This window comes from Ceratosolen solmsi, unplaced genomic scaffold (genome assembly GCF_000503995.2).
Source record: "Ceratosolen solmsi marchali unplaced genomic scaffold, CerSol_1.0 scaffold14, whole genome shotgun sequence".
In the NCBI taxonomy this organism is placed as follows: Eukaryota; Metazoa; Arthropoda; class Insecta; order Hymenoptera; family Agaonidae; genus Ceratosolen; species Ceratosolen solmsi.
In genome coordinates, this window is record NW_011948420.1 from 6,615,685 (window position 1) to 6,631,253 (window position 15,569).

Here is a 15,569-nt window from a genome sequence, read left to right on the forward strand (position 1 = left end):
ATTGTATTAATAAAAGTATTATTATTTTTTCTTTTGTCGTTTTAATGGATTTATTTAACGACAAAAAACTTGTTTAAAAAAATTAAAAATCTGTCAAGGTCGTTGGAATTTCCTTCTCTAAGTGTATTTTAAGCTTACAATGTATGGCAATTTATATCATATAACGATATATTTGGTTTTAGACAGAACAGAACAAAAAAAAAAAGAAAGAAAAAAGAAAAGACAGATAAGGAAAAAGATAAAAAAAAGCCGATAGAGAAAAATTGTATGGGTAGGCGTTATTATATTTTACAATTATACTTAACTTTATTATCATAGTTTCCATCTCACATTAAAATATAATTTTCTTAATCGAATGGGGTGGTATGTAATTTAAATTACTGAGATTATCAATAATGCAATATTTCTATTACAAAATCTAAAAATCTATTGAATTATTAAATATATTCAATAATAAAATACAAATCTATCTTACTTTTCTATAAAGGAATAATTTTCTTTATCAAACACCGATGAAACGTAAAAGACTGGAGTACTCATATTTATAAATATAAATTTTAAATGTCCAGAGGTTTTTTAATTTTCAATGTCCAGAGGTCTGTAGCGTGCTTTTCAATTCTGAAGATAATGACGTTATTTTTCATCTCCTCGATATTTATTTCATTAATTTTCGTTACTTTTATATTTTAAAAGTCTTTCTATATATATATATATATATATATATATATATATATAGTGTATATATTTTTCAATTTTTCTTTCGATATTCATGTAATTACCAAAAGTTCGCTAGAATTGTAAATTTATATTTGCAAATACTTCTATTTCATTAAAGAAAATCTTTAATCAACATTTTGCATTACTTGTTTCCCTTTTTCTTACTCTTTTCTCTTTACCATTAAGCTAAGAATAATAATTTATTAGTGCATATTTAGGCCTGTGGGCTACTTATTTGTTGTTCGGGACCACGCGGTTGCGTATCCCGGCGATTAAAACGTGTTAACATTTCCCCACTTACAATTGAAAAAAAAAACTTTGAATTATGGTCGTGCGTTTATATATTTATCACTTCACCATACAATCTTTATAATATATAAAAAAAAAAAAAAAGACACAAGCTTTCGTTCATAATTTTTTATGCAAACTGCATACCGAAACAAAATTAAGTGATAATTTTTTATGCGCAATAATAAATAAATTCATTTAGATTAGGATACATTAATGTCAGTCTATTTATAAGTATGTAGAAAAACATATTTATAATAAACAATTTATATTATATAATTGCGTATAAATGGTTCATTTTTATAAATTTCTAATGAATACTTATTTACGCTGACATCACCATACTTGCGTATGCTTATGTGTACGTGACACGCACGCGCGAAAATCTTTATGAAATATATTATTTTATAATACATTATATGCCTTTTTGTTTTTATAGTATTTAGTAAATAAATTAATCTATTTAAATTTGTAAAAACTATGTAGAGTTTATTTATTATGTATATGATGTATATTTAAGGATAATGCATAGAGTTTATAATATTAATCATAATGTATCAACACATATATATGTAAAATCTGTGCGTATTATGTACATATTTGGGTATTTATTGTTAATAATCGTAATATTTTGAAAAAAATTAATAATCTATTATAGACCTTCATTACGGTCGTATAAAAACACTCTAACTTAATATAATATTAATATAATAATGCTCAACGATAAAACAGAATAATATAATGGAAATGTTTAATAATATTATAAATCTTAACGATTAGACTTTATTTCCATATAAAATCTTAATTCACATTCTATAGACGTGTATTTAATTAATAATATTAATGTCAATTAAATTTCATTACATTAAATAACACATACGTTATTTTCAAGATGCAATACTCGTAATCATATTTCAACAAATGGACCAAATATGGAAATTTTTGTTTGTATAAACACTTATTGTGTCAGTTTGAAAATAGTAAATTATTAATAAACTATTTATAATAAATTGTATTATCAACTATTAAAGTTTAACAAAATGATTTTTCTCTATACGTAGACATAACATTATTGATTTTTATATTGTTTTTATTAAATTAAGCAGAATAAAATTTAATTATGATCATAATGATATAGATAAGAATGTTTATCCGATGAAATGTTGTATTATACAGAATATTTTATGTAAATTAATTTGCTCGCAAAGTAATTTTTGAAAATTATTCATCATTTTTTAAAAATTATTTTACAATAATTATATAAAGCCAGATACTGTAATATTATTTAATTTAATTACCCCATACATTACTTAATATACATTAATATAAGCTTTGTTGCTCTTTCTTCTTTTAATAGCATTTTTTTTTTTTTTTGCTTCTTTGTTACAATAATAATTAATATTTTTCCTCTTCCCAGTCATTGACATAATTGTTATTTGATTCATATTTATTCTATTTCATCTCTACATATGATTTGTATAACGATCAATTAATGACTGTTTTGTTATTCTTCGATATACGATTTATTATTTTTAATGCTTTTATTTTTTTATTTGTAGAATTGTTACTACAGGCCATTATCAGTATTATAATACATATTTCCCATTTCTATTGATTATCGTAATTATTTTTACTAATTATAATATCATTATTTGTATTTATCATTATTTGTATTTTAAAATCGAATGAAATACGTATTTTCCATTATATCCCAAAGTAGCGATCGTTTAAAAATCTTTTATAAAGATTTTAAAACAATTAATTTTATTTTTTCTTGCATTTTTAATATATTAGATAATTATAACGAATATCTTTAATCACTTTCACTGACTAAAATTACTTTACTCTTTCGATCGCGCTACAGCTTTAATGTGACTCAACTTTAACGACTTTGAAGGAAACTTGCAAGCTTAATTAAAGAAATTCATATCATTTAATTGTGAAAATAATTGATGGTACAATTCATAGATGAATGTATGGTTTTTCCATATCGATACATTCGACAAAATATAAAAAATTATACGTAATTTTGTTAATAAATAGATTTTACATAATTATTATTACATTATTATAATTATACTGTTACAATACAATTGTAATATACTTGTTGCAAAGTACCATAGAAACGTGATCATAAAAAATATATATTTTTGTTACATTTCAGTTTTAACAATTAATCTTGATAAATAATGTTTTGTCTTTGATATGATAAAAATGTAAAATTAAAATAAATATAACATCGTCGCTTATCGAGTTATTTTATTAAACATTTTTAATACTTTCGATATTATTAATGATGATTTAAATTGCAATAAATAACATTGAATTTCTAATTTCTATTTCTGAAAATTGATTTTCGCAATTAATGGCAACCCAATGTATAAAAAGTTGTGTTAAAACAAATAATTTTTACATCAAGAATAAATACAGACTGAATTATAATTAATATTTATTATAAAAAATATAAAATACTATAAATAAAATAATGTAACGTATAACAAATTTCCAATATATCCAATATACGAAAAATATCAAGCGTAGAGTAACAAAAATATTGAGTAATTCAGATTTTTAATTTATAATTTGATTGTAATGTAGATTTATACGGTTAAGGAAATCCCCAAAAAAAAATTAATGTAAATTATGCTATAGGAAAATATAAAATATATACATAAGTAATGTATAAATAAATATAAACATATCGGAAGTATGAGAACATAATTCTTGAAAAAATTTCAAGCGTTCGAGGCGATATTAGCATGTAAATAATTAATGAAAACATCGAAAAATATAAAATAAATAAATTTCAAGGAAAATCATTGAATGTAAAAGTATATATATATATATATATATATATATATGTTTGAAAGTTAATGTTACTTTTATAAAAATTTCAAGTCCCTCACTACAAAATATAATGTATTTATTTAAATTATTGTTCTCATTATTATTAATTATTATGAATTAAAGGGAAATTTAAATAATCTTTTTTTTTCTATTTAGAATTCAAGAACTATTTGAAATATAAAAATTCATCCATTCAAGTGGTCATTCAAAAAGTACATTTTTGCATAAGTTTATAAGTTCAATAATGTAAGTAAATAAAAATTTTAATATAAAAATGTATATATAAAAAATATATATTAAAATTTTTTATTATTAATAATACTAAAACATTGTATATAAATCAATTATATAATTTAAATTATTTAAAATAGGAGTAGTTGTATTCGAAATCTCAACAAATAGCAAATAAGTAAAATAATCTTAACATTTTAGATAAATATAATTACATTTCATAATTATCTATTATATATCGATTAAACTTAAAAATAGGTTACTATGTTATTTAATTTTCTTTATCTTTTTTAAGAAACAAAACTAATATTGTAATATAAATTTTCATATTTTGCTTCCAAATTGCAAATTTTCAACGATAAAAACAATTTTATGCTATTTATTGAAATGTTGAAGATCGTGAAAGTTTTAATTATAAAGAGGTAAAAGTAAATGCGTAGCTTAGAATAATTATAAATGAAGACTGTTTTAATTATTATTAATAAATTCCTATTTGAAATTTAATTTCACCTTAATATTCATATTTATAATTTTAATAAGTATCAAAAGATTTTATTATATACTATATATTTTAACAGAGATTCTTAAAGTTTAAGTTATTAAATGATTATTTAGTTAAAATTCATTCTTAAAATTATTTGATAATAGTTGGAAAAATTTCAATTTTTATTTACAACGCTCAATTTATAAACTCAAGATATAAATATTAAATAAAAGAAGAATAAAACGAATACGTAATTACTGTGTTTAATTTTTTGAATAACTCAAATTATTTTAAAAGTTAAGATCATAAGTTTATGAATTATTTAAAATATCACTTGTGCATTGTTCTCAACAATCTCCTTAATTTTTTTAATACTTTTCAGTTGGTAAGAAAGTTTGTCAAAAAGCCGCTCTTTTAAATATGATAATATTGGAAGACTCGGTCGGTTGTTGTGATAAAAATTTATATTTCAAACATTCATGGAGGATGTCTTTGTGACGAAATTATTAATGCTCGACATAATGCCATTGCTATTCCATATTATTGCAGTAATTTCCAAATCATAATTATAAGAATGATAAAGCACCGTTATCTCAATTAAAAAAATTACTATTCATATAATTTAGTATATTTAGGAATAGAAAAATATAAGATTAAGCTTGCCAAGTCTCCTTATAAAATCGTCAATCGTCCCTCTTATTCCCTTTATTTAAGTTAATTCGCAAAGATACCTAGTCAATATTATTTATTTATTATAAGGTATATATATATAAAAAAAAAAAAGAAAAGAAAAAAGAAAAGAAAAAAAAAAAAGAAAAAAAAAACATAACAATAACAAAATAAATAAAAAACCAAAAACTCTAAATTTATGTAAACTTATACTTAAAAGCATTACGTAAGATTTAGAAAAATTAGTTGTTTAAGTTTTTTTTTTTATTTCATACTGTAGATTTAAAATAATACGAGTGAGTAAAAGTTGCTTAACATTAATTTGAAAGTGCTTATAAAATTGTATATAATGGCAGCAGGAAACCTTACATAAGATTACGAATTTACATTCTTAGTATATAGAACAGTCGATAATTGTTTTAATAAAATTTTTTATGTAAAAACAGATTACTTCTCAGTGCGATTATGTAAATAGGAAAATTATTCAGAGGGATAATAGTATAATTTACTTTCTTAATTTTGCTTGTTTATTTATAACTTTCTTGTATTAAGCGATCACTCTCTGTTTGTCAAGATCTCTAATGGCCATTTGTGTATGTGTGCGTGTGTGCGTGTGTGCGTGTGTGCATGTCGAGCGATGTAATATAAATCTTACATATAATGTTGGCTCGTTCAACCATTCATATAATAATGAGATTATAATTTTCATAAACTATTTGATTTAGTAATATAATGAAATAATGAAACTTTTTCAATTATTCAGTATTGATATACCAAATGTTACCTTCTGTTTATTAATTTCTTCATTATATTTTCATTGAATAACGAATGTAACGGAGTGACGATTAATCATTATGTACAAATGTAGAAGACTTGCGAATTCTTAGTTTTTATCTTGCTTTTTATTCATCGTTCTTTCTTTTTTTTTTTTTTTTTTTTTTTCATTTTCACCTTATTACATTGCATATATTCTATACGCTTTATATACTTAAAATATAAACCTACGCATTGCTTATATTAATTTCTCTCTCTTCATTAATTTCAATTATTTATAATAAAATTTATATATATACGCTTTATACACTGTAAAAAATGTATAAATGAAAACAATAAAAACATCTTTATTGAAGTTTTCATTTTTTGTATTTATATATATATTTTTTTTAGATATTTCTATGTTTTTATAATGAAGAGAATAAACTGAGCTAATCTCATCACGTACCACATTTTTTTCTTTCATTTTTGTTTTCTTTCAGATTTGTTTCTTCGTTGATTATTTACTTTGTATCCTAAGCTACAATGTAATTTACATGGAAAAAAAAAATTGTATTTTACATGACTTTCAAGTTTTTCCCTCGCCACACATAAGTTTATTTATTATTTTTAATTTATCTGTAAAATTGATTTTGTTTATAAAAAAATCGTATAAAATAAGTAAAAAGATCAGCTTGCCCACAGTAATAAAAAAGTTCTGTTCTACAGGTTTGTCAGAAATTTTTAATTTTTTTTTTTATTTCTTTTTTTTTTTTATTTTTTTTTTTTTTATATATTTATTTATTTTGTTTTACTTAATAATTATAAACATATTATCATATAACTCGAGCGCAATTCCATGTTTTACAAATCACAAATATAATTATCCATTTCATAGATTTCATTATACGATTACATTGTCATTTACTATGTCTGTTTTAAAATGTGTTTATAGTTTATTGTATAACAATGATGTGAAGCGAAGCTGATTTAACTAACGATGTTAGTTATAAAATAATGAATATTTTATTTAACATAATCTATCAATGAATCATCAATTTTAATTCCAAATTTTTTTTTTTTTATAATCACGTAGGAATGAATTTTCTAACGTTTTAAAAAATAATTTTATATCACTAAAAATTGCTTCGTCTAAATGCACCTTAGAAATTTCAAGTTTTTTAAAGTAAATCAGTAAGCTAATAAAAAATATCCATTTCTCAAAATCTAACTCTAATCGGATGAAATCGAAAGATACTTTTTATTGTTTATTGTAAAATAACATAGATTAAATGTTCAATTAATTTATTTCAATTTTATAATTTACATTAAAATTTCTCATTTATTAGAAATGATTAAAATAATATTTATATATTCAACTAATAAATTTTATCTTTCAAATCGGACCTGAAATTTAAAACAACACGTTTGCTATTTTAACATAAGAATTAAAAAAAAATAAAAATATATGAAATAAAATACATAAGGAATTGTAACAATTATCATGTGACACATTCACTTATTTATTATTTATATTTTATGAATTAAATGATGTATTATTATTTTATATGTATTACCATTTGTACAATTTCAATGATAAACTAGTAATTTTTTTTCTGAATACAATGAAATATGTATCAACGGATTTAATTAATCATTTTACAATACTAATTTAATTTTCATAATGCTTTCGTATTTTCCTAAACATTTGCCAAACGTAATGATGCCGCAAGTGAACTTTAAAAATATATTTAAATTACATTTGATCTCGGTTTTTCATAAATTTTTTAATATCTTTTTGATATAATTATGTAAATTTTATTAAACATTGTATTAAATATTGTATTAAATAATTCATTAGTTCAATTTCATTAAAAATATATTTAAGACGCGGTGAATAATTGTCTTTTGTTCACTTGAAAAGATATTTAAATTATATTTGCTATGAATAATAAGACCTTCTCGTTGTTAGGAACTTTATGGAAGCTTCAATAATTTTGTTAAGAAGCAAATTTTTATTTAAATTTTAATTTTGAAATACAGGAGTCTTGTTAAAAGAAATTAAAATTGTATATTACATGAACATTAAAAACAATAAAACTCGAAACGTATGCTCATATATGGAAAAGAAAGATTATGATGAGTGTCTTTCCGTAGAAATATTAATGTAGTTTTAATATTTGTATATTAATATTCAGTAGTTAATTTCTTCATAGTAATCTTGTTCATTAATAAAAATCATTTAACTAAAGTGTGATATATGTAAATATAACAAACTTAAAGTTTTAAAAACTTAAAAATATCAATATTCTAGTTATAATTTGATATGACGACCCAATCACTACGGAAGTTTAATAGAGTAAATATAGTAAAATGAAAAAGAATTTTTCTATTTTTATAATAAAATAATTTCAATTTTTATTTATACCACGATCATTCAATATCTGGTGTATTTTTTTTGTTTTTGTTTTTGTTTTTTTGTTTTTTTGTCTGTTACCCTTGTCTTTTATCAACCAGGCATTCTGTAAAAAAATGTAATACATCGTTGCTTGTTTGAAAAATCAAATGCATTGTTAATTCCATCTTTCATATTCTCGATAATTTTTATTCGTATATGGTCAATAAATAAAATGTGCGTATGCCATATGGAGCTGGTATGGCACATGTTCATGACATAAATATGAGCAACTTTGATTTGCTAAAATCGATTATTATTAAAAACGAAATTTATAATATATTATATTCCTTCATTGTTAATATTAAAGATGTGTGAGTTTCTATTCAATTATTAGACTAAAAGTATCTTTCATGTTGGTTGTCATATTTGTACCAATAATTTACTAACTTTAATTTAAGAGCTTTTTACCAATAATAATATGAAGATTTTTTAAAAAAGATCCATGTATTTTATTTCAATGCATTTAATTATAAAGCCATGACTCTTTATTACGCATTTATATTATAATTAAATAATTAATTATATAGACATTATTATTTATCACTTAAAAGAAAGAAAGAAAGATAAATATTGTTTGCCTAATGTCTTAAATTAATATTGATAAATAATTTAAGTTTTGTTAATAATAAGTATTCGGAATAAGCGATACAGCATATTTTAAAACTTTTTCTAAAAGATTATACTATAAGGATTATAATACTTGTACAAGAAATTATATAATGTCAGTTGATAATATTTTTGCTATTCTAGATTTAATAATTTCGTTTTTTAATAATTTACCTGACTGTTGATGACGATTAATCATTGATGTTGAATAGACTCTTATATTTTTATACCGAATGTCCTATTTCAATACATCTGTCAGCATATAATTTATGTCACTATTAATTTATCTATAAAATTATATATTTTAATTTATTCGAATTTTCACCTTCGTTACTCGTTTTCGTTTTGTTTATTTTGTTATTGACATTTAATTAATATAATTAGCGTAATTTATTTAATCAATTAATTCAAAATTTTTATCAACTAATTAAAAAATTTAATACTAACGTGTGTAGTATATATTTTTCTTTACGGTAATTTCTTTTAGATAAAATCATTTATTTTTAATATATATATATATAATAATTTCAATTATGGTTATATATTTATTTAAAGTCTAATTTAAGGCAACACGAATTGTGATATAATGTTGTCCATTACTATTTTCGCAATAATTTCACAATTTTTAAAAGACGTTTTTAATAAATAGATAATATATATGTTATAAATAATACTATAGACAACAAAATTAGATTTCTTAAAAATATTTTCATGTCTTTAAGTGACTCTTTTATTAAATTTATTTTTTAACACTACACGTATTAAACCTTATAGGGCAAAATTTAAGAATTTTTTAACTCCAAATTAATATATATATATTTTTAAATATTAATTTCCATACTTATTTCATTACGAATTTAAAAAAAAAAAAAAAAAAACATTTTTAAAATATATACGGTTAGTTAATACAATTATGGAGAGTTTGAAATCTTTTTAAAATAATACAAAATTTTTAAATTAATACGTTAGTTTCATTTTTATTCACGTACTCGTAATTCAATCAAAAAATATATTTATGTATCAAATAATATTAATATTTACATAGTGTTAAAATCTTTAAAAAAAATTCAATTGCCTGCAATAACAATGAAAATACGTTATTGTAAAATTATTCGTTATGTTTTTAAAATTATTATAAATTGAAAATTATTCGTAAAATTTTTATATATTACAGTTAAAACAAAAGAGAGTAATTATTTTAAAACAATATGAATCTAATAATAATTAATTCATTTAGCACCGATTATACCATTGGAGTTGCATAAATTAGTGTATGAGGGTGGGGGGGGGGGGGGGGGGGGGGGGGTACACGACCGTATAAGTTATGTTAAAAATCAACGATCAGCGGATTAGACTTTCATAGAATTTTGCTAACTGAAATAAATTGAAGATAGTTTCATGGAAATAATAAGTGATGCAGGTAGGATACTCATAATCTAATGAAACTTGTATTATTAATAACAATTTAATATATTAATTTCTTTTACGAACGTTGAACTACGAATTTAATTATTTAAGAATTTAATTAAATTTATTAATCGTTAAAGTAATAATTTAAGTAAATAAACACAATATTTATAGGATAAAATTAATGAACAAGTTCAATCTATTTTTGAAAATCTATGAATTAAGTGAATTAAGAGAAGTTTTCCATTATTTTTGTAAAGTCAAAAGATAATATGTGTAATACTCAATATAAAAACAGATATTTTTTATTATGCTGATTTTTGTTATTTTCAACAATTAGCTTGATGGAAAAGTTTAATTTATAAAATATTTAATAACTATGTCATATATATCTTTAATAAATAATTATATAAAATTATAATTTAATAAAAAAAAAAAAAAACTTTGAATTTAAAAGCACATGTAAATATTTTAAATGATCGCTCCAAGTATTTTTATAAATGTATTCAGATATTCAATCCTAATGACTACAATAAATCTATTACAGCTACTTTTATTAATGAATAAATTAATATTATCATTTGGTTAATATTAGCATTAATTTATATTTTAAGACTCTTTAAGACAGTAATTTTAATATCTCACATCATATGCGTTACTTGCACTCAATAAATATTAACAATTTGCATTATAAGATAAGATTTCTTTACAAAATAAGAATCGCCATATAAAAAAGTGTTATTTATCGTGACATGCAGTATACTGAATTGAATGTATTTTATATATATTTTTAAATTTTATATTTTATTCTTACTAAAATACGAAAAATTGACTAATATTTTAAATATTACTGTATATGTGTATAAGCAGAAATTGGAAAAACTCTGGTATACGAAATAATAAAATATTTTTCTTATTCTTATTATACATCCTATATCAAGAAGTTGATACAAAATATAAATAAAATTAAACGTTATTTTATCAACCCTTAGCAATAAAAAGGTAAAATGTATTGATGTCATTCATAATTGGTTTATATACGGTTTATGTACATATTATTTTTTATCTTCCTTTCCTATGTCAAGGAAGACACGTTTTTAGTAACTTCGGAAGCGCTCGAGTTATTGATATTATCATTAATAATTTTATTATTAATATTATTATTGTACTTATTTTGTAATTATAATAAAAATTTGTCTCGACAATTTATCATATTTTTGTTGGTATTGGCAAAAATAAAAACAAAAAATAAAAAAAAATGAATAAGCATATGATGAATTATTTTCTTTAGAGAGTTACAAACTGTAAAAGAGTTAATAAAGTTAATTTTTACTAGTCAGTTATATATTTATGAAATACATATATACATCAAAATAAATAAAATGAAAATATATTTTGCTACATATTTTTCTACTTTATAGATTTTATATTTTTAACATAAAATGTAGATGCAACCTGACGTTTTGCTTTGTTTTTTTTTTTTTTTTAAATTTTTATTTTTTTAATTTTATATAATGTCAATGTATATTTGATACTAATTCGAATAATGATTTATTACATAATATATGTAATAATAATTCAAACGTAAGTAATATTCTTAAAAAAAAAAAAAAAAAAAAAAAAAACTTTTTTCTCTCTACGTACTCTTTTCTCTCTACGTATTTCACGTAAATAAAATTATTATACGAATTTCATATATAGCAATAAATCTATAATATTTTCAGAACAAATATGTAGATTTAAAATGGTATGAGAAATTGTTGTATACATTAATGTAAAGTGTGTAACTACATCATTTTGAGGTACTATCTGCAGTAGAAAAGCACGTCACAAATTTTTCACTTAACTTTGCATTATTAATTTCTTGATCACTTTGTTTTTTCTTCTAAAAGTAGGTATATAAATTATCGATATTTATTGGATTACCGATAATGTCTTATTTTTTTCTTTTCGATTATAATAATTTGTTCATTTAGCCCCATAAATTTGAAAGTATACTAAAATATTAGACATTGCATTAGTAAAATTATCGTATAAATAATTAAGCAGCCCGAAAGTCTTATAAAATTTATGTTTTAAAGTTTATTACTCACTAATATTATCATGAGTTCAGAAAACTTAAATAAATGACTTTGGTGCTGTTTAACTATTTAATTTGCTGAAAAATTTACATTCGATTTTTCTCATATATATATATATATATATATTAAGTTACTTTCCAAGCATATTATACTAATAATAGGGACAATTGATTATTTTACAATACATTAATAAAATCGAATAAACAATTAACAAATATTAAATACTAATACTATTTTCATTGGGAGTTCAAGACCATTTGCCGTCCACAAAGCCTTAATATATCCATAAAGCATAAGTAACTACAACATAATAAAAAAAAAGTATTATTATATAAAAATATTTGTACAGACTGTAAATATAGAATGGAATAAACTGAATTATATCACGGATGATGAACATTTTGTATTTTGTGCTTGAATGATATGAAAATTTATAACATGAAAATACCATTTAATTAATTTATAAATTTTATAAATAGGAGAATTTTCAAGCAATTATTTGATCTAATTTTATTGATTTCGCAATTATTTGATCTAATTTTATTGATTTCTATTACATATTCGGAATATTTGTTTTAAAAAATTCATAAAAAGTTGAAATCCATTATAGTGAAATCTATTACAGTTTACTCGTTATATTTGCATTTACCTTATTTAATTATCTAATTCATATTTAGATGAATAATAATGCTTGTTCTTTGAATTTAAGGTTCACTCCTTCATATATAAATTGTGACATGACAATATATGAAATATTGTATTATAGAAATAATGCAACTATTTAAATATTCAAACGTTTAATATATAATTATTTATTACTGAGATAAATGACTGTAAGTATTGGTAATAAATAGAACCATAAAAAAGAAAACTGGATTATAGTTTCATTGAAGGAAAATTTGGATTTTGATTTTCAATGAATAAATACATTAATAAATAATATCTAGTTTAATCTATAGTGGCTTTGATGTTAAAAAAAAAAAAAAAAGTATCATATCTGTTGTTGATAATTGGCATTTAGAAATACGAATAATGATAAGTCATTTGAGAATGATTATTAAAATTTTGTTCATCCGAAAACTTGACTGACGTATGATATTTTAGATTGTATTTAGAATTATATCTCTATTATATAAGCAATCAAATGAAATAACAATTATTGTGTTTACGTAGAGATAGATAGATTGAGAGATTGTTAGAGAGAGAGAGAGAGAGAGAGAGAGAGAGAGAGAGAGAAAGAAAGAGTTAGCTAGGGCGTGTGGAGGGTGGATGGTGGAGGGATAAGGAGAGACGTTACACGTATGCATTGACATTTGAAAATAGAAAGTGTTCGTTTTTCAATGCAATCGCACGTAAATAAAGCGTGTCCTTTATCATCCTAGTGGATGGGTAAGTAAGTTACTACGTGCCCTGAATACAAGGGAGTTACAGTATGCCCATTTCTCCAGAGTGTACGTCGGCTCTTCCTTAATCCGCACCGTGAAATTGATTAGGTCGTCGTAGCTGCTCGTTGATATGTCAGTGTTGTCGTTGCTCTTGATTGTTGACGGGCGGCGGCTCCGTAGTCGCGAGTCTCTCGACCGTAAGCTAAACGGGCCCACGTGGCTGGGGCCAGAACTGCGAGGCACCGGACAGTGCTCTCAAGCCAATTGTTACCAAAGATATGAGGAGGAGACACGCACCTCGCGAGTCCAACACCATCGAGGACGCCCCGCTGCACGTCTCCTTCGACGGGTCCAGCTTCGCTGCAATCACATACAAAACTCGAGCTTATTTAATACTCTCGGCTTATGGCACTATCCTCTCAATCCTATAACTAATAGCTAATTTTGCTTAACAAATGCGTAAAGTAATTCGCTTTAAAATTTAATCGACAAAGATAAATATGTTGAAAAGCGCAATCAATCGGTAAAAAATTCAGAGATCTTTCAAGGATATTAAAGACAATTATTACTAGCAAAAGGCAAATCCAATGATTTTAAGAATAAAATTCAAAAGAGATTTAGCCTGAAAAGAAACTGAAGGAATTTATATGTACAGAGATAAAATGAGATAGATAGATAGATAGATAGATAGATAGATAGATAGTAAGATAGAGAGAGAGAGAGAGAGAGAGAGAGAAGATGATGACAAGCAGGCAAATGCAGTATTCAACATGACAATCTTCAATGTTCGTTTAAATTTTATTTCTGCAGGAGCTTTGTCGATTCGAGAAATCGAATAAAAGTAACCAAATGAAAATGATGAAAAGTAAATAATATGTTATTTTATTTGCACATTATTATCTGCTTATTATTATGTGCAGTACAAAAGTACACTAAATAAATAAATTTTGTTTTTATCTTATTTTACGCAATAAAACTATATTATACTTATGTAATATTCAATTATATTTTATTAATTTTTCATATTATTATTTTTCACGTTTCTCAAATTCTTTGTGTTTCGTGCTTACCTTTTTCGTTCTATTTGCATATTTTCATATTATTTTTAAAGTTTTCATTGAAATATTTTCTTCATAAAGAACATTATTTGAAAAGCAACAATTTTATTTTACAAAATAACAAGATCTTAAACCAGAAGTTAATCTTTTAGTTGTGTGTGTTTTTTTTTTATTTTTTATTTTTATTTTTTTTTTTTTTTTTTTTTTTATTTATATTCTCAATTTCAGCAATAAGTTTTCAAACTAACTGAAATAAAGATTTTATTATATTATAAAAGTTTTTGTATTTAATTTACTTTCGTATCTTGTAAAACTAACCCTTGCAAGTATCTAATTTATTATAATTTTCTTGAAAAGCATAATATTTTAATATACTTATTTTGTAGAAACTTTGCCTGTTAATTGGCACGACATTTTTAATACTAAATTTTTTTTTTGAGTCATGAAATGTCAATGAAATTTTATTTGTATATGTATTATTTCCACTCTTTTTGAATAAATTTTAGATAAATTGAGTCGCCTTATATAATCATATTCATTATATATATTTATTATATAATTTGTTATGTAATTATTTAATAGATA

General features: G+C 22.3%; 1 protein-coding gene across 1 annotated transcript in view; it reads right to left on the reverse strand.

Moving 5' to 3' along the window:
- Window positions 1–13,803: 13,803 nt before the first annotated feature.
- The window catches only part of LOC105361175 (acetylcholinesterase), a 13,668-nt gene continuing 11,902 nt past the window's right edge, over window positions 13,804–15,569 (reverse strand). The window contains exon 7 of the mRNA XM_011498285.1: window positions 13,804–14,286. Within this exon, the coding sequence (XP_011496587.1) occupies window positions 14,129–14,286 (158 nt within the window). The 3' untranslated portion in view covers window positions 13,804–14,128. The remainder of the gene's footprint in view (window positions 14,287–15,569) is intronic.